Source organism: Tubulanus polymorphus, chromosome 6, assembly GCF_964204645.1.
Source record: "Tubulanus polymorphus chromosome 6, tnTubPoly1.2, whole genome shotgun sequence".
Taxonomy (NCBI): Eukaryota; Metazoa; Nemertea; class Palaeonemertea; order Tubulaniformes; family Tubulanidae; genus Tubulanus; species Tubulanus polymorphus.
The window spans coordinates 5685669-5708288 of record NC_134030.1 but is presented as its reverse complement, the minus strand read 5'-3'; the positions used below and the strand labels follow the sequence as shown (position 1 = coordinate 5708288).

The 22620-nt window shown below is 39.8% G+C and overlaps 2 protein-coding genes across 3 annotated transcripts; both read right to left on the bottom strand.

Moving 5' to 3' along the window:
* Window positions 1-6802: 6802 nt before the first annotated feature.
* LOC141907294 (sialin-like) lies at window positions 6803-18196 on the bottom strand. Of its 2 annotated transcripts, none has more exons than XM_074796897.1 (10): window positions 18153-18196; window positions 13270-13357; window positions 10471-10616; window positions 10066-10153; window positions 9603-9823; window positions 9266-9415; window positions 9053-9185; window positions 8774-8919; window positions 8482-8574; window positions 6803-8138 (listed from the first exon to the last, which is right to left on the bottom strand). In XM_074796897.1, the coding sequence occupies exons 2-10, from the start codon at window positions 13328-13330 to the stop codon at window positions 7944-7946; spliced, it is 1233 nt and encodes a 410-aa protein (XP_074652998.1). In that variant the 5' UTR covers window positions 13331-13357; window positions 18153-18196; the 3' UTR covers window positions 6803-7943. The 2 variants fall into 2 exon arrangements, with proteins under 2 accessions (XP_074652998.1, XP_074652997.1); XM_074796896.1 differs by lacking the exon at window positions 18153-18196 and adding an exon at window positions 14180-14268.
* A 1885-nt stretch (window positions 18197-20081) lies between these two features.
* Window positions 20082-22585, bottom strand: LOC141907164 (uncharacterized). Its single transcript, XM_074796737.1, has 3 exons — window positions 22464-22585; window positions 20396-21337; window positions 20082-20192 (listed from the first exon to the last, which is right to left on the bottom strand). Exon 2 carries the CDS (start codon window positions 21332-21334, stop codon window positions 20459-20461), a length of 876 nt encoding a protein of 291 aa, XP_074652838.1. The 5' UTR covers window positions 21335-21337; window positions 22464-22585; the 3' UTR covers window positions 20082-20192; window positions 20396-20458.
* Between the last annotated feature and the right edge of the window lie 35 nt (window positions 22586-22620).

Below are 22620 nucleotides of genomic sequence, written 5' to 3'. Positions count from 1 at the left end.
TCTCGGGCATCTAAATACATATCAATGAGGTCCATACGGTCAGTCTTGGTTCAATATTCTATGATAGATCTTGGAGTGGATAGATTTATAATGATTCAGTAAGTTCGTATTGCGGTGATCACTTATACATGTTTTTGTTATGGGTATTCATTTCAATCCGGAAAATCAGTCGTGCGCGCGCGTGCCCCGCGCAGTCTGTGACAAAAACGTGTCTATTTCACATATTTTCAGTTTCTATGTTGTTCTTTTGTCGATTGCGCGTATGTTGTGTTTATAGATGCATCGAGATCGCGTGTAACAGCTGTGAATGAAACAATAGCGCAAAAAACTATGATCCACATCCTATGATACATTAAAAAAAAACAGATGGGGCAAAGAAGATTCCAACGTACAAAAATCTTTGAAAGGAATAGAAAACATTATGACTGGAAATTTAAAAAATTGTTTATTTCCTGAATTATTTCCACTATATAATCTGTAACTGTAATTGTAATGTCTACAAAGTTTAATGCAAAAATATTTTCCATGACATTCAGAAGAAAAAGTACGAATCGAAAACATGTATGTGACTGAAATTGGCCATTCATTTTTTCCTAAAAAAATGAATGGCCCTTTAAGACACTTTTATTTACAGAAGGGTCATTCGCGATATTTCAGCCGCTGTGAGTATGTTGATTTTGAACAACTTCGATCCTTCAAAATCCGTATGCGTCTTGAGCACAAATGCGCCATCTATACGCTACACGAGAATGAAAGGATCTCGTTGCGCCAGTGTGGAATTGACGCATGTTCGTCTGTCGAACTTCAGGGTAAAACCGCTAGGACAATCACACTTGAAACTCCCTTCAACGTTCTCGCACAAATGACTGCACGGTTTATAATGGTCACATTCGTTCACATCTGAAACAAATCCACGACAAAATTGAAACAGAAGAAACCTTAGCGGGTACTGTTATTTGGTTTTATGTACGTAGGCTAATACGCACCCAACTGACAAATGACACCGAACCAACCGGGTGGACACCGGCACATATGATCCACGCAAACTCCGCCATTCTTGCACGCAGGAATACAAGTCGAATCTAAAGTAAAATTCGTAAAAATCACGCATATATACACGATTTTATTTCAGAAAGTATCTTGTCTTTGGATGCTGTTGGTTTGCATGCTATGATATCAGAGACGAAATGAAAAGTCCAAAAATATCGCGAGCTTTTAGAAAAAAACGAAGAAGTTCTTGAACTTGAATCAAGAATGAACTTACTGGAACATGTTCGCTTATCAGACTGTAATGTCGATCCTGGTGGACACAAACACTTGTATCCACCGTATGTATTGCGACAATAAAACTGACATAGATCCCCACCTTCTGAGCATTCGTCTTTATCTGTAATATAAACATGAACTGTTATATACTCGTTATGTACTGCTTAACTGCCAAGCTCTCGAGTTTAGTCGGTAACTTACCCTTTTGACAATAATCGCCTTCGAATCCAGCAGTACACGAACATTTTCCGTTGTCACAAGTTCCATTGTTCATACATCTGGGAAAACAGTTCACTTCTGAACAAACATAGAGAACGTAAAAAGAAAATCGTTCACAGCGTGACTCCAATTTCCAATCTTCACTTTCTGTACATGTACTTACTTTTGCACGACCGGCCATCAGCGTTTAACGTATGATCGAGTGGACATTGACACTGGTAACTACCAAATGTGTTGATACAATCATGTTCACACGCCATAGCGGTATTTTTTAGTATCGAACACTCATCGACGTCTTCTGCGCAAAATTCCCCTTTGAATCCGGGTGGACATCGACACTGAGCGTAAAAACACGAACCGCCGTTTTGACATCCCGGCTGGCAACTGTCGTCTTGTTGCGGGCGTTCATCTGGAACGCATTTCGGACCGCGTTTTGTGTATCTGAACGTCTCCCTGGGTCCACATCGTATAAACTTCTGATGTCTGGAGGAGATTGGAAGTCTGATTCTCGGTGCTTTGCGCTACAGGAATGCATAACAAATCTCATAAGCTTTAAGAAAAACCAACAGGAAAAAAACCAATAGAGTATCTGCCGGCTGGACTCAATTCTATGAGCCATTTTCAAACTACTCACAGGTAGTTTTTGAATTGTAAAATTAATAATGTCTATTGAAACCAATTGCATGGACCCTTTGGTGGTTCTCTTATTGATTCGATAGTTTCGACTATAGACTATGAACAAGTAAAGGTGACATTACCTCATCAGAAGGTGTAGAAATCTGACTCTTACACGCAGGTCCTGTACACAAGATTGAAGAGCCCCCGTGAGTAATGCGGATTGTCGATCCATCTTTAGTCGTTGGATTTGGATTGATAATCGTTGGATTCACGCGGTCTGTTTGTGGGCTACCGATAAAACCTTCGTTGTTATTTCTATTATTCGAATCGTATGTGTTTGTGGCGCATCCGGGTGACCTATCTCCACGACGACACCCTCGATTTCTCCGAGGGGGTGGGGTAGTGCGAACTGGTCTAACCGTTGATGTAATAACTCTATTTGGAATCACTCTATTCACCTGACCAAGATTTTCTTTGTCTTCAACTTGACCTGGATTCACTTGATCTGCATCCACTTGACCTAAATTCACCCGACCAGGATTCACTTGACCCCGATCGACTTGATTAGGATTCCCTTGACCCAAATTCACCCGCCCAGGTTTCACCCGACCAGGATTCCCTTGACCCAGATTCACCCGCCCAGGATTCACCCGACCAGGATTACCTTGACCCAGATTCACCCGCCCAGGATTCACTTGACCCAAATTCACTTGGCCAGGATTCACCCGACCAGGATTCACTTGACCCAAATTCACCCGACCAGGATTCACCCGACCAGGATTCGCTTGACCCAGATTCACCTTACCTGGACCCACTTGTCCCAAATTCACCTGGCCTGGATTCACTTGACCTCTATTCGGAGTTATCTGACCAGTCCATGGGACATTTACTGACGACCCAGTTTCCTTGTTTCTATCGACTGGGATGTTTCCACTGGTCGGGAAACCTGACCCACAAGGCAATCCACCACATCCTCCAGTTACCGGAAAACTATCGAATCCCGGACACCCGTAACCGACACATGGTCCCTGAGGTCTGACTATCTGATTCCCACCACAATTGCCACCTGGACATAAATCTCCACTAGTGGAACAGCCCGGTCCGACACACTGGAAACCAGTATGGATCGGCGCACTTTGTCCACATTCAAAACCGACACAAGGATATGTCCCGGATACTGGTATACCTAAACATCCTTGACCTTGACAGGGGGAATATCCAGTCATAGTTTGACACCCATACCCAACACAAGGTTTCATACCATTCGCGGCTGAATTAGGGTCGATATCTGGGATCTGGACTCCAGCGCAATCACCGCCAGTGTTACAACCATTTCCCATATATAGCTGATATTCGTTCCAAGAATACAATTCTCCATCGCTCGAACTACTACCACCACAACCACCCCCTTGATTGGAAGAACCATCCTGATTGTTTGTCGATTCTGGATCTATGCAGTCGGATGACCAACCTAATGGAATGACGTCAGGATACCCCGTACCCTGAGAAGGAATACCGCCCTGTGTAAACTGTGTCGCTAATGGGTCTCCAGTTTGCATTTTCTGACCAGGCAAACTTTGCCCAGTCGGAACATTTTGCCCGCGAGGAAAACCTTCCACTGTTGGAAAACCTCGTCCATCGGTGGGGATGTTTTGGCCATTTGGAAAACCGGGACCAGTTTGGAAGTTTTGTCCATTAGGATAACCTTGACCAATTTGGAAGTTTTGCCCATTTGGATAACCTTGTCCTGTTTGAAAGTTTTGTCCATTTGGATAACCTTGTCCAGTCGGGAAGTTTTGGCCAACCTGTCCATTCGTGAATTGATGTCCATTAGGAAAGTTTTGTCCATATTGGTCACTGGATCCCGTTTGGAAGTTCTGTCCAGTTGGAAAAGCTCTCGAAGTTTGAAAATTCGTATCGGTTTGTCCGGCTTGGTCGACAACTGTCTGGGTATAGTGGCCGTTTGGAACCAGTTCATCCGTCGTTAAAGTGTTTGAAACACCGCGAGAAACGGTCGGAATCCGACCACCATCACCCGTCTCAGGTAGATAAGTAATACCGTAGCTGACTCGGCGCTTGCCGGACTTAACGGTTCCGCTTTGATCAGCTCGTGAGATCGCCTCTGACGTTTGCATATCTCTCAGTACGCTGCTGATCGATTTCAGATTGATGTTTTTACACTTTCCACCGGCGCACGGGTGTCTTAAACTACGCAACGTTTCGCGATCGATCTTTCTCAACGGTTTTCTTCGACCCGATCGTTTGATCGTCGTGTCCAGTCGACGTAAAACTTTCAGATGCCTCCGATGTGGGTCTCGTACTCTCAACGCGCGCCTTCTACCCCGAGCTCTTTCCGTTTCTGACGTTTCCATTATTTCTCCGATCTGACCGTCAAAATCATCGCCAGCGAACATCGGTTGACCTTGGCCTCCGTGATAAACATGGCGCTGATTGACTAGAGTGCCCGGATTAGCATCTCTCCAACTCGGCTGAGAATCCTGTTGATCAGTGCAATTTCCATCTTTACAATTCTCATCTAAAAAGAGCATTTGATAATTATCATGCATCATTTCTGGTCGAAAGAAGGGACCATTTTTTGTTGTTACCGGCAATGGGTAGATGACGCATGGGGACAGAAATACACCAAACGTTATACGAGGTTGAGCTTAGAACACTGATCTGTTTATCGAAGCATTATCAAAACATGTCACGTACAACGAGAACTGTGAATTATACCGCTACAATTTGTATTCTCGATTCGCAGTTATCAACCGGAAAGTACGGACTAAAAACGACATTACCGGTTAGTTCGATTGGTTGACATGAAGTCGCATCGACCTGTAACTGGTAACCAGCCGAACAGGAACAACGATAACTTCCGGCAATGTTCAAACATCGTTGTTGGCACGGTACATTAGAGCTTAAACATTCGTTTATATCTGTAAAGATAGAGTTGAAATTGTTATCGTTCAAAAACCATATTATGCTGGTAAATGTCTAATCAGTGGCCGCCTCCGTGGACTCGTGGTGTCTTCACGTCAACATACCAACGCAGAATCTTCCGTCGACACTTAGATGGTAACCGCGGCGACAAGTGCAGTAAGCCTGGCCCATATAAATCGCGCAACCTTGATGACACCGAAGCTGCGTGCAAGTCCGTCTCTCGCGTTGTCTCATGACAGCATTAGCCTCTGGAAGTCTCGCCGCGTCGCAGGTCACCGATGATTTCCCGTCACGACATCTACAAGTGTCAGGAGCGGTACATGCTCCACCATCACCGCAATCAAATGTACATACGGCTAGAAAATATACAACAAATTTGAAAATAATGAAACTATATATGAACAGTCAATAATCATTTAGATTATGGTTAATGACACATCTGTCTTCTGTGATAATTGGAAGTCTTACGTTTATTGCATGGTCCATCCCTGCGTATCTGAGTCCAACCAGGACAACAAGTGAACATATGCCCGAATTTGCAAACATTTGGGCCCCTGAAAGTTTCATAGAGAGTCAGCAATTTTCTGTAGAGTAGGCTATAGAGATGTTGTCGAAATTAATGTAAAAGCAAGGAGATATCCAGCAATTTCTTTCAAGTATACAGTTGTTCGTCCACAAATAAAGGCCAATGATGTAAATCAAAGAGAATCATTACAGCTGTAACCCAGCATCCCGCAGGCTACGCTTACCTGAGCATAAAGAATGATTCTTTTCCTGCAGTTTGCGACTGTTCGCTTTCGATCAGATCTCCGCCACTTCTCGCCGATAATTCAGTTACCAGGGTTACCGTAAAACAGATGAAAACGATCCATATTTCTGACGACATTTTCTTGCACAAATCCTTAGAATTTTTCCGTTATAATAAGCGGAACTTTCACTCTCTTGCTAATCGTCCGCAGTTTTTAAATTCCTATATGTGTATCATATATGCACCTATATCCAGATAATGATAATGCTGGCCATATGTGGTATCATCTCATCCTCTTATGACCTAAACTCCTTCTTCGTGTTTATGTTGGCCGACTTCAAACGATCGTTTTACATATTTCCAACACTCTAGAGTATGTCAACATAAACTATTCAAATATAGTTTAAAAGATGATCGAAACTGAACGACAAAAACAGAAACGAATTCACGTATACATCTGATCTCAGCACGGTACTGCATAATGAGAATCTGTATCTGGGGTCCAAGATATAGGAAACGCAACACTGACCTACTGACATTCGCTAAACACATTTTGTTTATCAGATTTCGCTCTGGCACTCAGCAAAGGTCAGTCGATGTACGTGATAACCCCGAAATAGAAATCAAACTTCAAACATGCGTAATCCAACTCTGGGTTCGATGCCGGACACCAGTGACCAGCTAGTTGAATATTTCGGGGGTCACATTTCGAGCGTGATCTTGGTTTACTGACTATTAGGAAGAAAGAAGCAGGAAGCCCATGTCTTCGCCGAAATAAAACTCACAAGCGCGTTCCAATAATGACATAATCTCAAACAAAATATAGTTTTTTATTCAACGGAATTTGATCACAAGACAATAAACAATAAACGTGTATACATGAATATTTGATTTTCATAAAATATACATAGATCCTTTTTAATAATACAGTGTATATCTATATATATACCAATACATCAACAGAAGTGGATTGAAATTTCTATTCTAGCAAAATAGAGAACATTGGTGTCTTTACGTATGTCGTCCTAAATAATTTGCATAAAAAATAAAGTCTTTCGCGTTGTACTAGTAGAATACTGTAACGTGAAAATACAATCACAGTTGTTATTATCATCCCTCGATTAAACACCCGGATTACTATGTACACAAATGCAGCTTGGTAAGTATTGACCTCTAGTATTCTACAAAGTTTCAACATTAATCTACAATATTCCAGTTTCACGTCGACTATCAACCACAGTTTTCGTGAGACTGGAAAAAGTGACCATGACGTATCATTCGACATTTTGTTACAATCAATAACATTTTTTACAATTTAAACAAATTAGTTAGATTTATGTATGCAGACACATATGTAAAACTTAAATACTAGACATTATACAACATCGTCGTCTTTTCGGTCATTTTCTACTACATATGAAGGGCAATGGACCCCGAGTATGAAATCTCGATTGCTTTACTTCATGTTGTTTAAAAGCAGAATTTCCAAACAAAATACAGAAAATGAAAGAGCCGCTGGAGGGAAGTTATACGAAGTTCCAATAGATGATGGTTTGATAAAATAATATCACACGTTACCTACCTGATGTCATTAATTGTAGTACTTTGTACCAAAATTGCGAGCAGAGTTTCCTACGCAGACTCGGCTACCTGATGTCATTAATTGTAGTAGTTTGTACCAAAATTGAGAGCAATTTGACATTTTAAATACTAGTTAAATTGAAAATGAACTAGAAATTATTCCGATTCTGAGAGTTTTTTGATATTTTTGGGAATAATTGAGCTCTTAACCTGAGAGGAAAATAAATGCTCTTAAATTGTTATTGTAGCCAGGTCTGCTTAGGGCAACCGTAAGTATTTTCAATATGCATTCAGATTCTAAATCCTCTTTAACGTGATTGTTCAATTGGTCATTGTGGTTAGGCATGGAGATTTTAACAGTTCGGCAGTTAGTTCCAGTTGATGCTTGATCTATCTATCGCGTGGCCCCAATGTAGCTGGGAGAGACATTACTGCACTTATTTTTTAGAGTTACGAAGAACTTATTGATCACAATATATATCACTCATCACACAATAATGCGACAACAGACATTATCAACATTCAGCTGAAGGATCCGGCTCCAGTCTCTTCAGGGGAGAGGGTGGTTTCAATGAACGGTTTCATTCTTTTCGTCCTCTTCGTCTTCCTCTTCGACGTCGGTCAGCGTCGAATGGACCTCGTAGCCGTTAGCGATCTTGGCCCATTGTTGAGTTTCACCGGAAGCGAATATGACGTAGACGACCATTGAGGCCAGATAGATAGCGGCAGCGATGAAGAACACGATGCGCCACTCGGAAGCCAGCTGAAAAAAATGAAGTGATGTACTGAAAATTTTGTCAGCGGGATGACCTCCCTCTCGATTCCAAATCATTGTATACGATCAGGTGATAGCAAAACTACATTAAGCGGAGCACATCCGCTCAAAAAGTAATCATCAAAATTTATCAAAAATAGAATGAGACTTATGAAATATATCTAATTACAAAATAAACGCCAAAATTCATAATTGTTATTTTGAAACGTCAATATTGATGACGTAGTGCACATCGACTCGCACAGAATCCCTTGTATAACGTGTATCAAGTATGTATTTTTGATGATAGGTATATGGGGCACCTTCCAAATGAAATTATAATTTCATTTACCTTGTGTTGTACAATTTGCCCGGTGATAATAGGACTAACAATTCCTGGTATAGTCGCCACTGTATTGGTAATTCCCATCAATATTCCAGCATACTGCATAAAATAGATATCAATATATTAAAAATTCCGGTAATCTCATAAATCTGTACACCTGCTACAATTGGATACCGCATATTTCCGGTACAATTATCAGAATCGATGCGATATTCATATGTAGCCTATGTCACATTGCTGGAAGTTCATTTTTATGACAAACCAGGCGAAACAAATCGAATATACGTAGATTGATTACCTGAGGGGCGATATCTAGATGATTGACAGCGAATCCGGCGTAACAGAATCCTCCCAGACCAACTGCTAATGTCAACGATACGACAGCAGCGTTTATATTAGGGGTAAACCCGACTATAATCAGGAAAATAGCTTGACCAGAAAATGCTGTTGAGAAATAGAAATACGTATATTAATGAGAGTTTCTAAAAAAGGTTTTCATTCAACATGCAAAAGCAAATGTGCGCTGTGTGCGGGGTTTGGGTTTACTAGGAAGGAGTTACTGGGGAAATATACGTACCAACCGCGTTGAACAATTTGCGAACCAGAGTAGTTGAACATCCTAGACGTCCTCGCAGGCAGTCAGCGAAATTCCCACCGAGCTGAGCGGCTAAAGCCATCACCAAATACGGCAAAGCGGCCAGAAATCCGGACTACATTAAACAAAACAAATATCTTCGTAATTTACTTATTGAAGACATTATTCATGCTTTAGGTAATTATTTTTTCGTACCTTCTGCAGCGAAAAATGGAAAACATTGTTCATAAAACTCGGCAAGCCGGTGAGCAATGTATAAAATCCCCAGTTCTCTCCGAAATGGGCGACTGTAATAGCCATTACCGGTAGGGATGTGAAGATCGATTTCCACGGTGTCGCTTGACTCTAAAAGACAGATGAATATAATGAATATGTAACACAGTATTCGAGGTCTTTAATCATATATTGACGTAGATAACATCAGTCTGCATCATTAGTAAAGAACGTTATGTTCTATACTAATGACGCTTTTGGAAGCGGTTTTTGTAATATATCTTAAAGATTTGCAAAATGTATAACAAACATATCTTACATCGGCTTTTTTATCTGAAAATCCGATGCTATGTTCGATGTATTCCAACTCGAGTCGAGTGATTGAAGGGTGGGTCTGCGGAGATTCGGTAATCAACAAACACCAAACCATAAACCAAGCAATCGCTAATCCGCCGAAAAAATAGAAAATCGCCTCCCAGTTGAGGTGTTCGGCCATCAACCCGGATATTATCATAGCTACGACTGTGCCCGAGTACGCTCCTGCAAAGCAACATCACCAAAAGCCACGTTAAAATCTATCGGACAAATTGAAGGCTCACAGATGGATACAAGCAGTTCAAGATCCAATAAACTTCATTCCAGGCAACATTAACTAGCTTCTCTTGAGTTTTACTGGTTATGTTGATTTTCGAAAATTCGTTATAGGCCTAATACATAATGTATTATATAAAACATATTCAATCAAATAAGAAGTATGCATTATTGACTGTAGATTTACTTACCGGAGAATGTAGTGATAGCGAGTTTACTTCGTTCTAACGGTGGGGCCCATTTACTCCATAGAGTATGGATGGCAGGGAATGTGACACCCTTTAAACATAATATAAGAATTGAGTGTGAATTGAATTCGTATCAGACAAAGACTAATTGAACAATACATCTTCGTGGGATAATTCATTTAACCCAGAATTGCAATGAAATACAGTCGAAGTCCATTATAACGCCATCCTTTTTAATGCTACAGCCAATAAATAGTAGAGAATGAATTTGCCCAATGAAAATAAATTCAATGGAAGTACCATTCTATATAACGCCACATTAGTTATAACGCCACCATGTTCCCAATAGTGGCATTATGAAAGACTTTTACTGTATATATTTTTTCACAATTTGAGTGTTTCCCTAACCTCACATATTCCCATCAAAACACGAGAGGCGACTAACACCCAGACGTTCACTTTCGCCAAGACAGGTGTAAACAACGTCAATAAGCCAGTTATCGCGATACCTCCGCCGAATAGGTATTTAGCACCGAATCTTCGAGCCAGATAACCTGAAATATAAATACACCATGTATCTATTTATGTCAATATCTATGTAAGTGGATTATATGCGGCATGATTTTCAGTAATTCTATTAGGGAGATACGTGCACGTGAGGTTGAGTCGTGACAATCACATAGACACGAATAACAGCTTAGACTACTGGGGCCGGTTGCATAGTCATGGCTTAGTCTAAGACGAACTTAGTTATATAGCCAATCTAACAACTTAAGACCAGTCTTAAGATTTAAGACTACTTTTGGACTTAAGTCACGACTGTGCAACAGGCCCCTGGCGATAACCTGCGTGTATCGTTGATTTGGCGTTTCGAATATGTATTACACACACTCCCAATACGAACCAAAATCACTAGGGGCCGATCGTATTTCGAAGGCAAAAAGGCAATATACGAGGCGCCCCTCTTCACTGAAGTACACCAATATTTTTGTTGACGAGAAGCTTGATGGACTTGTACAGTTTAGTGCCCCCAGGATACACCCCAGCCTGTCAGTACGAATCAAAGCTAGCCTATGATTTACGTTGGGCATCATGTTAACTCGCGTTAACACTGCGAAACTGAACCCTCGAGATTAAATCTGTTGCCCCGAATGACTGAAGGTTTGCAATCTGATTCCAGAACATACTGGCGACGCCATATTGTGAAAAACGCTATAAAACTTATCGGATGCTGATGAACGCTAGACCCGTGCGGCGGAAATGAGCGACCGAGGAAATCAAAGCAATAACGAATCTACCGAGGAGGCGCGATTACCGAGAACGAAAGTAATCATTCGCCGAGGTAGAAATTAAATTTGAGCCGAGGATCGTTAAATAATCGTAATAACGAACTAACGTAAGCTGCGCGATACCGTATTTGTGGTTATTTGATTTGGTGCAATCAGAGCGTTGATTACTGCTCGGTTGATGAAAGCTGACCCAGGCTAATTAAACTGCAATGAAGTCGTATTACGCGCTGATGAAGTCTTATAGCGGCGGTTTCTTCCGAGCAGATCAAAACACATCTTTCGAATCTTCATCTGCCGGTGCGACGGCCAATTGAAGAATCTCCTCACGTTAATAGCGAGGATCTAACAGGTTCGCTAGCGGTTATTCGGTCTTCAATTGATTCTATCGTTTCGGATAAAATCAAATGAATTTCTCTCTGAAGTTAATCAAACATTAATAATGTGCGCCTATACCAAACACCGAGGTTGAAAGACTTCTTGATATTCCGTAGCTCGTATAAAAATACGTGTATACCCCAGAACAGACCTGATATCTTTAATTGTAGTAGTTTCCAACAAAAACGAGAGTTTTTTCATATCGAAAATAGTAGAAGTTTTATTGAAAATAAACTATAGAAACGATTCTGATTTTGAGAGTATTTCAAATATTTTAGGGAGAAGTTGAGTTCTAAAGATATTATCAATAGTACACATTTACCGCGCTCCATATACATTTGAACACGGTGAACAATAAACAGGGCTATGAAGTCGCTTAATATATTGCATGAAGAGAAATGCTTTTAACTGAGATCTTTTTTAAACTTTATGGAGTAGAAATTACTCTCAAATCTCTCAGATACGCACTGGTTATAGTTAGGTGTGTAAAGCTCTAATGTATAAGGGATGATTATCTAACGCAAACCACTGTTTGTTACATGTAAGTGCTTCCTTATTTATACCGATCGTTCGAAATTGTCTGAGAGATTATTAAGAGAACCTGAGGAGTGACGACCTATTTAGTAACTATGGTAACCCGACGGAGAATTGCGACCATCGAATCAACATCAGGCGTTGTGTTTGTTGTCAATGATTGCTCGTCTCACCTGTTGACATCAGAAACTACGTGAGGTTTCTTGTTGCGCGAAATGTAATTGACACGTGACAAAGACCAGCAGATAAGATACCCATATATTGCATTTTTGACGCCGTAAAAACCGTTAGAGTAATGTTTATATACATTGATACTAAGTGAGCGTTATTTAAGGGGTTCTATGTGAGTTGATGTGCACCACGTCATCAATATTGGTGTTTCAAAATAACAATTACAATATTGTGAATTTTGGCGATTATTTTGTAATTAAATACATTTCCTCTTATTCTATTTTTGATATATTTTGATAATCACTTTTGGAAGGATGCGCGCTACGTCATCAATATATCGGGTCTAGACTAGTTGCCGGGCAATACAATTATCGATATATTCAAACACAAAATAATTGTATTGATCCTTGGTACTAAATACATATTTCATATCTTATCATTTTTGTCGACAATATTAAGCGATATACAGTATGTATTATTTTTAATGGCGTCATAAACTTTAACGTTAGTTTTCTCGTTATTCGTAACCTTCCAATTAATCGATTCCACATCTTTCAACTGGAATTTATCCCTAGGTATTTCAGAATTTCGCATTTAAATCGGTGATATCATCGCCTACACGTAAAGCATCAAAATACGTCGCTGTCGGCGAGCTCTTATTACGTTTTTGAGATGAGATTCAGAAAAGAACAGATTACATTAATTCCTGATTGCGTGATTAGCATTATTCGATGGAGATGCGACGACAGTTCTGCAGCGTGTGATCAATCGACTAGAGACTAATAACACCAACTAGAAATTCATGAGACGAGAAACTAACGAAATAGCGCAGACTTACCGCCAGCAAACTGCGTTAGAATATATCCATAGAAAAATGAACTTAGGACGTATCCTTGCATTTTTGAATTCCATTGAAATGGTGCGATCTGAAAAAAAGATACTTATTTGAATTTCACTTATTTTTTAAGATATGCCCCAGGATATGGTCTTTCAATCTCTTCCCTAGTTTCTCGTATTCATGTTCAATTCACATAACACATTTTTTCGTCATGATTATGAACATAAAGACGTATACGAAATGAAAAAAGTAATTATCAGTGCCACTGTATTACGAAATGATTATTGATTAAAAAGGGTCATTTCTATTGTCGATAATCATTTCATCAGCTGTACCATGATTGTTCGGAATGTGTGTATAAGCCTATATAGATGTAAGGGGACTTCAGCAGCACCTGCTATTTCATATAAACATACATGTAGACATGTCCAAAATCATTTCATATTGATATACAGAATGCCTATGAAGCTGATTCCAATGAGTTATATACAATGCAGTCGCTTGATTGGAAATAATCTGCAGAATAATCATGATTTTTAGAGCATTTTGAGAGTAGGCTAATAATACCGTGGTCATAGATAATTAGTATTCTATGAACTTACAATCTGCAATATAGTTTATTACCCCAATAAAAATGCATTTGCACCGAGCACAAAAAATATGTTCAAACATAGCATATGCATTACAGACACGGTAAAGAAGAATTACATATAAATCTTCTGAAACTATTGGAGACTAGACGGACATCGAGAAAAGATTAAGTAGATTCATGTACTATAAAACGTTTTAGATTCCATGGAAAACAATGAAATGAATTTTGATCCTTGTTGTTAAAAACGGAATAATGGCATTGGTATAGTGTAAGTCAGGCCCCGAGTATGCTCAGTCCTGATGATATGGTGTCTCTTACCCGTTCTTTGACTGTACCGTTGACTGTAACTGTACGGTTGTTAACCATGGCAACAATCGCAATGCTTAGATTCACTCGTAAAGAGTAAACATTCACTGAAAGAATAAGGCGCAGAAATAATCATTATTTCCCACCAAATTTCATACCGCAACACCTGGTAAAAAGACAGCTATTTTCCGTCGATGATGATTGCGAACTTCATAACAAGCATATGATTTTCAGCCGGGTAACGCGGCTCAAGGGGCAGCTTCTTCCTTTATCATTGTTACTTACTGAATCCCATGAAAGCCATTGCTGCTAGAATGTAACGTTTAGGAATACAATTCCAACACGATCCGTTCGTTTTCTCGTTATTGTAGCCCTGATTCATCGACTCGTCGTACACTTTACTCATCGGTAAAATCTTTTTCTCCTCATCGTCACCGGCCATCGTTGCAGCGGTTCGAACCTCTCCGACTGTCACCACAGCTATACCTACAGCCAGAAATATAGCAATTCAAAATTTCTAAAATACATGAACGTAAGAATAGGTTGTGCTTTTAGAATTGACGCTACGAGCGCGTTACCGGCTATAAAAACGACATTGATTAAAAATACCCGTTAATGACAAAGTTCACATCAAACAAATCCATCCGTAAATACACTCAAAACAGAATCCAGGGTCCGTACCATTTGCAGACTTAGATTTTCCAAGGCTGATCAATATTTCCATAGTAACTCAGGAAAGCAAAAGATGTATCCTAAAATGCCACCATGATTTTTTTTTTTGATGCAGCATATATCAAAACCAGCAGAAGTTATCCAGATAACATTTCTTAGATTCTCTGGCTTTTTCATAGCTTCAGAGAAGTTAGAAATTTCATAACTTTTACAAGCCTTAAGTATGGTGGCTGATAAGGGCCATAGCGTAAAATTCCTGGTATGTAAATGAGGGCGCCAGAACGCCAGAACGCAAAAACGAAAAAAAACGTCCAATTTTCTCTAAAAGTTCGTTTTGGCGCGCCAAAACAAAGAAAATTCCGTTTTGGCGCCCGCGCCAAAACGAACTTTCATTTTGGCGCCCCCGCCAAAACGAACTTTCGTTTTGGCACCCCCGCCAAAACAACGAAAAACGTCCAATTTTCTCTGAAAGTTCGTTTTGGCGCGCCAAAACGGAGAAAATTACGTTTTGGCGCCCCCGCCAAAACGAACTTTCATTTTGGCGCCCCCGCCAAAACGAACTTTAAACCACGTAAAATAATTCCATATATACGTAAAATATTTTCATATATGCAAATTTATGCAAATTACACACAAGATCAACGCGCCAAATTGAAAAATAATTTTACTGTGGTTGAATGCTTGTTTTGGCGGGGGCGCCAAAATGGAAATAACCGCGCCAAAACGAACTTTTCTTTGTGAAAATGAAAGTTCGTTTTGGCGGGGGCGCCAAAACGGAATATTCGTTGTTTTGGCGCGCCAAAACGAACTTTTAGAGAAATTTCGACGTTTTTCGTTGTTTTGGCGGGGGCGCCAAAACGGAATTTTCTCCGTTTTGGCGCGCCAAAACGAACTTTCAGAGAAAATTGGACGTTTTTCGTTGTTTTGGTGGGGGCGCCAAAACGGAATTTTCTTTGTTTTGGCGCGCCAAAACGAACTTTTAGAGAAAATTGGACGTTTTTTTTTCGTTTTGGCGTTCTGGCGTTCTGGCGCCCTCATTTACATACCAGGAATTTTACGCTATGGCCCTTATCAGCCACCATACTTAAGAAAATAACTACTAATTTCCGCAACTATTCCAGGATTTTAAGGACTAGTACGAACCCCGCGAGTCTAAATTTGAGATGGTGCTTCAAACCAGTAATCATACTGTCTCGTTGTAACTGTCAGATTATATAGAGCGAGTTTATCACTAAATACTTCTGACAAGTCTGACAAGGCTGATGTCCACATCCAATTTGTTTTTCTCCGAGATCAATCGCGCCACAATCACACGAATCTCCCTGTTGGCTGATAGCACGAGAAAACAAGCTATCATCAAAACGATGTTGTTCTTTTTTATATTATCCAAGCAATGAAATAGACAATTAGACACCTACTACATCAAACCGGTTTTCACCATTCACGAGTTAACGACCAGGAGCAAAGAAAAACATTAACTAAATTGTTAGATATCTTGTGTCTTGTAAGTCTTTATAGGCCGGATTAAAACTAATATTAGATGACATATTGATATAGTACGTATACCAAGGAACGTCACTTATAGGATATTCAAAGGGGGTAAGAATTGATAAATGGCACATGGAACTATGCCATACTTTGCACCGTATCCGCCAAGCGTCGAAGGCAAACGAGCATTTCTGAATCCTTGAAACTTGAATGTTTTTTATAGTCTTCTTAATTTTTGAAATTCGAAGCTTGTAAATCGCGTTTTTTACTTCGTAATGAAAAATGTTTGTGAAATTTCCGGAATGTGAAAAAACAAAATTGATAACTAAGGAAAAATATGTGGAACTTGGATTTAGAAAATGGTAGTCGTCCGCACCCCTGACCCCTCTGCTGGTGACGCCCGTGATATCTAACCTTGGAGTATTCCCATGGGACGAAGTCAAAAGTAAACTCTCATCGGGAGCATGCCAGCTTTCAAACGAAATCCTCGATGAAAGATTTTCCGCTTCAGTTGTAAAAAAGAGAAATCTGTCGGAGCCTATGAAATCGGGGATTCAGAAAGTTGCAGTAATCCCCGCTGCCGATATTGAGCAAACACTTTTTTACGTAATCAAAATTCTATTCGAGAAACATTCGGTTGATTCCGATGGAGTTCAGTTCCCGCTTGAGTTGAAAAAAATGAAATAGCTTTCTTTTTCGCAGCATCCACCGTTTTTTTCTTCTCCAAACGAACAGATGATTGATGATACACATTCACTCGCTACGTCAAATACGGTTTGCATGCAAATCAACGCATCGCAGTCACACGGAAATTCCATCTAATTCGATAGCTGATGAAGTTAACGACCATCAAAGCACGTTTGGACAGTGCAGATACGCTAAGTACAGTTTTCTGTGCGGGACGCGATAAATGAAACGTTTTTCATTAACGCCCACGAGTCTTGTCTGGCTCGGAGCCTTCCTCCGAAAACAGATTTATTAGATTTAGCAAATGCAATTTTCGGCATAAGGCCTATCGCAGCGAAATATCAAATACGATTTGATACGTAGTTCAAACCGACATCATCGACCGAGACAAACATCAGTCACTAACAAACCACCGTTCTACCGTCATTAATAAATTGGGCACCCCGTTTAACTCTAATAGAAAACCCTAAAATATCTGGTTTATTCAAAAAAGAAGGCAAGCCCACTTTTGTCTTAAGCAAACGCCACGCTTCAATTGTACCAGTAGCGTTCAAAATGTAAAAGGTTAAATTCATAGTGTCTATGTCTATGTTTATGTAATTTGTCAATCTATGTATATGTATTCACACATGAATTGTAATTTTGTAAAAAATTTTCTGTGCCCTAAGCAAAATAAACTAAACTAAACTAAACGTAAATTTGAATTTTGTGGAGATAACCTTATATCGTTAATTTACGACAATAGCCGATGCTCAGTCAAATCACTAAACCAGTAGAGTACTGTCAAATCCTTGTCCCTACAATGCGTGCATTTTATACTACATCAGACAGGAGTTGATCCAGCAAAATTGGAAGGCTGGGATCCACGGCAGAAACATAGAAAAGGCATTTCTCGGCGGGATAAAACAGCTATGTCAAACGCTACAAGCGGGATCCTATACTCTTGGTGTTAAGATTTTTATGAAAAAAATACGTCCTAAATGATGCCGAGAGGATGGGTGTCAAATTTGCAAGTTTTAATTAGTCAGTCAGCGATCTCGGTGCTCGGACCCCCCGAAATCCGCCGGGCCCTGAATACATTATGTGAAATTAAGATCTCAGAATACAGACATTAAATACTATGTACACATATACATACCTCGCTTACGGAGAAAAACAGTGAATTACTATAATCAAGCGAACCATATGTTGTCAAACGCACTGACAAACTAAAGCTTTATTCACCGCACAGTTACCGAGTGTACCAGTGCTGCCACTGTATGTCAGCATATTATCTAGACTAGACTACATCACGTATTGATGGCCGAGGAGGCAAATTATCGATTACTTTTCAGTTCACGCTCTGCAACTATTGAATGTGTCGTGAATTTCATCCCCATAGAGAATTACAACCAAGAACTACGCGTAGTAACACGGATCAGCAAGCTATATTCATCGATGTAGCTTAGGAGCAGTCCAAACAGGTCGAGTTATTTCCTATTTTCGCGACATGTTTAGCAGGGGCGGATCGAGGGGCCTATGCGGCCCACCGATATTTTTTTCCAAGTTGGCTTAATTAAGTGTTGTGCCAAATCATTACCGGTGATTTTGTTCCAGATGCTTAGAAAATGATGTATTTTTTCAAAATTTTCTTTGGGCCCCGAACCCCTCGAGGGCAGCGCTCGCGTTCAGTGTGGGGGTCTCGGATTTTTTGCTCCCCCCATTCAAAAATTCCTGGATTCCCCTGTTTAGATATTAAGTTTATCCGCGGTTTTAGAGAATTAATTGAATAGTTGATTCGACAAAGTCAAAGGCGGAAAACTGTTCCTTATTCTACGCTATCTAAAAGCACCGTGTATAGTGACAATTTTCATACTGAGAAAATAAGCGAGCCTCTGCGACAAAACAAGAAAACTATCTACTAACTTGAAAGTTTATTAACGCCTTGAAAGATAACTACATGTATGCTTTACATAATGTCGACAAGCCTACGATTATACAAAATAAAGGATCAATAATTTTTTTCAATTTGATACATCGTTTATTGATTTGAATTTACCGGCAACCATTCTGGCCCCTATTTATTAACGAAGTAGTGCACATCCTTTCAAAAATAATTAATAATCAAAATGAAATAATAAAATAATTTTTCCCGGAATATTCCGTGACTCGATTCTAAGGCGGGATAGCTACGTATCTCAACATATTCTTCCGTGACTTCCCTGTTTTTTTAGTTTGTTTTTTTTTAAACAAATGGCCACCCTGGTCATAATGAGGATAAGCCTACATATGAAGTACAAATATAGGCATACTGTATCCAAATCCAGTACAAGCAGTATATAGACTAAAATGTTAACATAATCACAATTTCATTTTTGACACTACACTCCACAACGATTACATATCAAGTCATAGAATAAAACATCAGCAGGAATGCTCGTTAAAAAGATGACAATTTTCAAGTTTCAGCATCATTGAATTTTCTGATTAAAGTAGGCAAACTGTTCCAGATGGTACTACAAAAAACTGTGTAACATTTCATGTAAAAACTGTGTAACAACATGTGCGCCATTTTGACTTTAGCTTCAGTACGTCTACATCCACGACAGTAAGATATCTTCCTATCGACGTGAACGTGTTACCGATCGAGCAGCTCTTTCTCAATATTCAGTTCATTTCATCCGAGACAGCCATGGATTGAAACAGTCATGGAATTAAACCATTAAGTCATGGAATTAAACTGCTTATTAGACAAAATTCGTCTCCCAGAGGCGGCGGAGACGTCTTGCTTTTGAAAGTGAGAGGCGCCTTCGCAACCCCTGATTGGGCCAGACTTATTCGAAAATATCAGGTGGGTATGATAAGTTATCAATTAAACGGTATATATGAGAATACTATAAGGTAATTTGCCGTTTTACGACTTCTGAATAAAACGTGCAGAAATCGTATGGCTTTGGCCTGAACTTACGGATCATCCCGCTATACGGGATGAAGAGTTTTGATGGGTTCAGTTCGCGATTTTTATGTATGAAGCATCATAATACTGTTTAGCGTCTGGTAGATTTGATAATCGCACACTCGATATATTTCAAAACGGAATTAATCAAAAACCATGAGCAAGAAAAATATAAAATATCGTCTGACACTCATAAGCGGAATTTTATGAACAACCGCCTTTTTAGAGCATGTTTATGCTTAGGCTAAACAAAGATGATACCTGGCCGGGTCATTTTTGTAAAATATGATAAAATTTATAAACAGTTCATATCAGCCGGGTCTGTTATGGTTAAATTGATCACGATTTTAAAAAAAGTAATGTATAGGGTAGATAGGCGGCCGGCTGGGTCAACATTTAAGCTCAGCAGAGCGGAGAAACAAGGTATCAATTTTTTTTAGCCTTAGCTTATTACCATGCCACGAGAATTACACAGCATAGTTCACTAGAATCACACGTATCACTATTAGCTAAGTATCAATCATTTCCATGCTTCCGTAATAAGCGTTTCTGTACAATCGTCCTAATGTCGAATTCAATTTCTTGATATCTTCCGCTGTGTGGTCTTTTTCGTAATGCCTAAACCACGTATGGACAGCGTAATTATTGCTGAGATCATATATTTGTCCAGGTTTGTAAATCCAGTCGAGTTCCCGCCAGTTTGGCCGATGAAGAGACGTTGGCTCGACGTGTAGCAGATGTGGGTATTTGGCGGCCAGTTTAGCGGGCACCTCGACGGAATTGTAAGCCCAAAAGTCGGTTTTAAAGTCTTTGTATGAATCGTAGAACATCCTCATGAACGACGAGTTGGCCTTAGATATGATGATACCGTTACAGAGACGGTACTCCATTTCTAATCCCATAGTAGTATCGTATAGACGCAACGGATCGAACGATTTCACGATGACTACGTCCAAATCGGTGTAAACACCGCCGTATTTCAAAATAGCTTCCATTCTCACGATATCGCTTTGGTGTTCGGCTGCTTTCACCGGGATACCAAACACAGTCGTCGGTTTCTTGCGATATTTCATCACTATATTCGGAACCATTTCCAAAGTTTTATTCCAGAGCGGACCCTCGGGGTATTTCTCGTACCAGAAATATATCTTGTCCGGTTTGTTGAACCGATGAGCGCTCAATACGCTGATCATGTGATGGAAGCGCCATGTAAGTTTGGTCGGATGGTACCACGTGTAATGCATATAGTTCGGTACCTGAAATTCGTCAGATGGAGTCATCGGCATCGGGTTTGAAAACGTCACGTTGAGAACGAGTTCAAAAACGAGATAAGCGCACAAACACACCACAACAATCACAAATCCTCTTACATTTCCTGTAGCCATTTTCTGAAATGGAAAACAAAATACAAATCTACGCATAAATAAGGATAGCAGAATTTGATAAACGATCCAAATGATAATATTTCTATAGTTGGTACCTATGGCCTTGTAGCCTTGACCTCTGCTTGTCGTTGGTGGGCGTTTGAATTGTCCGAAAAAAACACACGTAGCCTTGCCTGAACCATTGTAATTTTTTCTGCACTTATTCCGTTGACGAAATCGCGATATTTCTAATAACATGTGAAGTGAATACTTTTCAGCTGCTTGAATAATGCAGTAGGCTAAACCTTGCGTAAGATCGGCGAAAGTTCAATAAGCGCTTTATCAGATGAATATTGATGGTTATCGGTTTTTTTTTCTTATCTTTTTCAAAGAAATTTATATATACACATACCCCGACCCCTGTCCCTGGTTCTTGAACCGACGATAATGTCAACAGTCGTTATTTTAGTTGTGGTTATACATGTAGTGTTCAGAAAAATAAACCCGAAATATTGCCGTGTTTGTAAATCATTTCATGTAGATGTTGATTTAGTTTTTCCGTTCACAGAGATTTTCAATGACCCAATCTTGTATTTGATCAAACATGACCAAATCACACTACGCATATCCCTTTCAATAAGCTCATGCCTCTGTAGTAAAAGAGTAACATACGTTTTTGAATGATGCCAAACACTAACCGGACAAGGCAAAATATGATTTCCTTTATCCCGCATAGCTCGAAAAAAATCGTCGTTACTCCAACGCTGTTTAGAAAGGTTTAGAACGCGGTAGAATCAATGATTAGCCTATATTTGATCAGATTCTTATTTGTAGGTTAGATGCACAAATGGGTTGATGGTCTGAAAGTAAAATGACACTCGCTTTCGACCTTCGGGGGTTTGTCGTTAGGACGGTTAGTACTTGGCTAGATCTATAAAACAGAAAACTTGGAAAATATTAGATCCATTCTCTGGAAACTCAATGAATAGATAGAAGTACTGTTTTAGCGCAGGTGCTGTAGTGTCACTATCGATCATAATTTTCAATTTCCTACACAGAGCATGCGCACTGCGAACAAAATGGTGGAAACACTCTGTGAAAAAAATCGCCACTCAGCGCGAGGGATACAAAAAACGAGACCGCTTTTTACCTGTCTTGTGTCGGACTTCTATTCTAATCATCTCCCGTTCCACTATCGGAGCCACTGGTCTAGATTAGTCTAGATTTAAATTTGGTCAACCGTTACATCATCATCAGCAACGGGATTGTGATTACAGCATGCATCTCCCCGACATTGATCGATCCAT

What these genes read in the sequence shown, in the direction of transcription:
- LOC141907294 (XM_074796896.1), bottom strand. Translation starts at nt 14,227, where the DNA reads ATGGTTAACAACCGTACAGTTACAGTCAACGGTACAGTCAAAGAACGG. An exon ending in TCCATTTTTCGCTGCAGAAG is followed by an intron (nt 9,186 to 9,265) that starts GTACGAAAAAAT and finishes TGTTTAATGTAG; the next exon opens with TCCGGATTTCTGGCCGCTTT. An exon ending in GGCAAATTGTACAACACAAG is followed by an intron (nt 8,139 to 8,481) that starts GTAAATGAAATT and finishes CATTTTTTTCAG; the next exon opens with CTGGCTTCCGAGTGGCGCAT.
- LOC141907164 (XM_074796737.1), bottom strand. Translation starts at nt 21,334, where the DNA reads ATGGCTACAGGAAATGTAAGAGGATTTGTGATTGTTGTGGTGTGTTTG.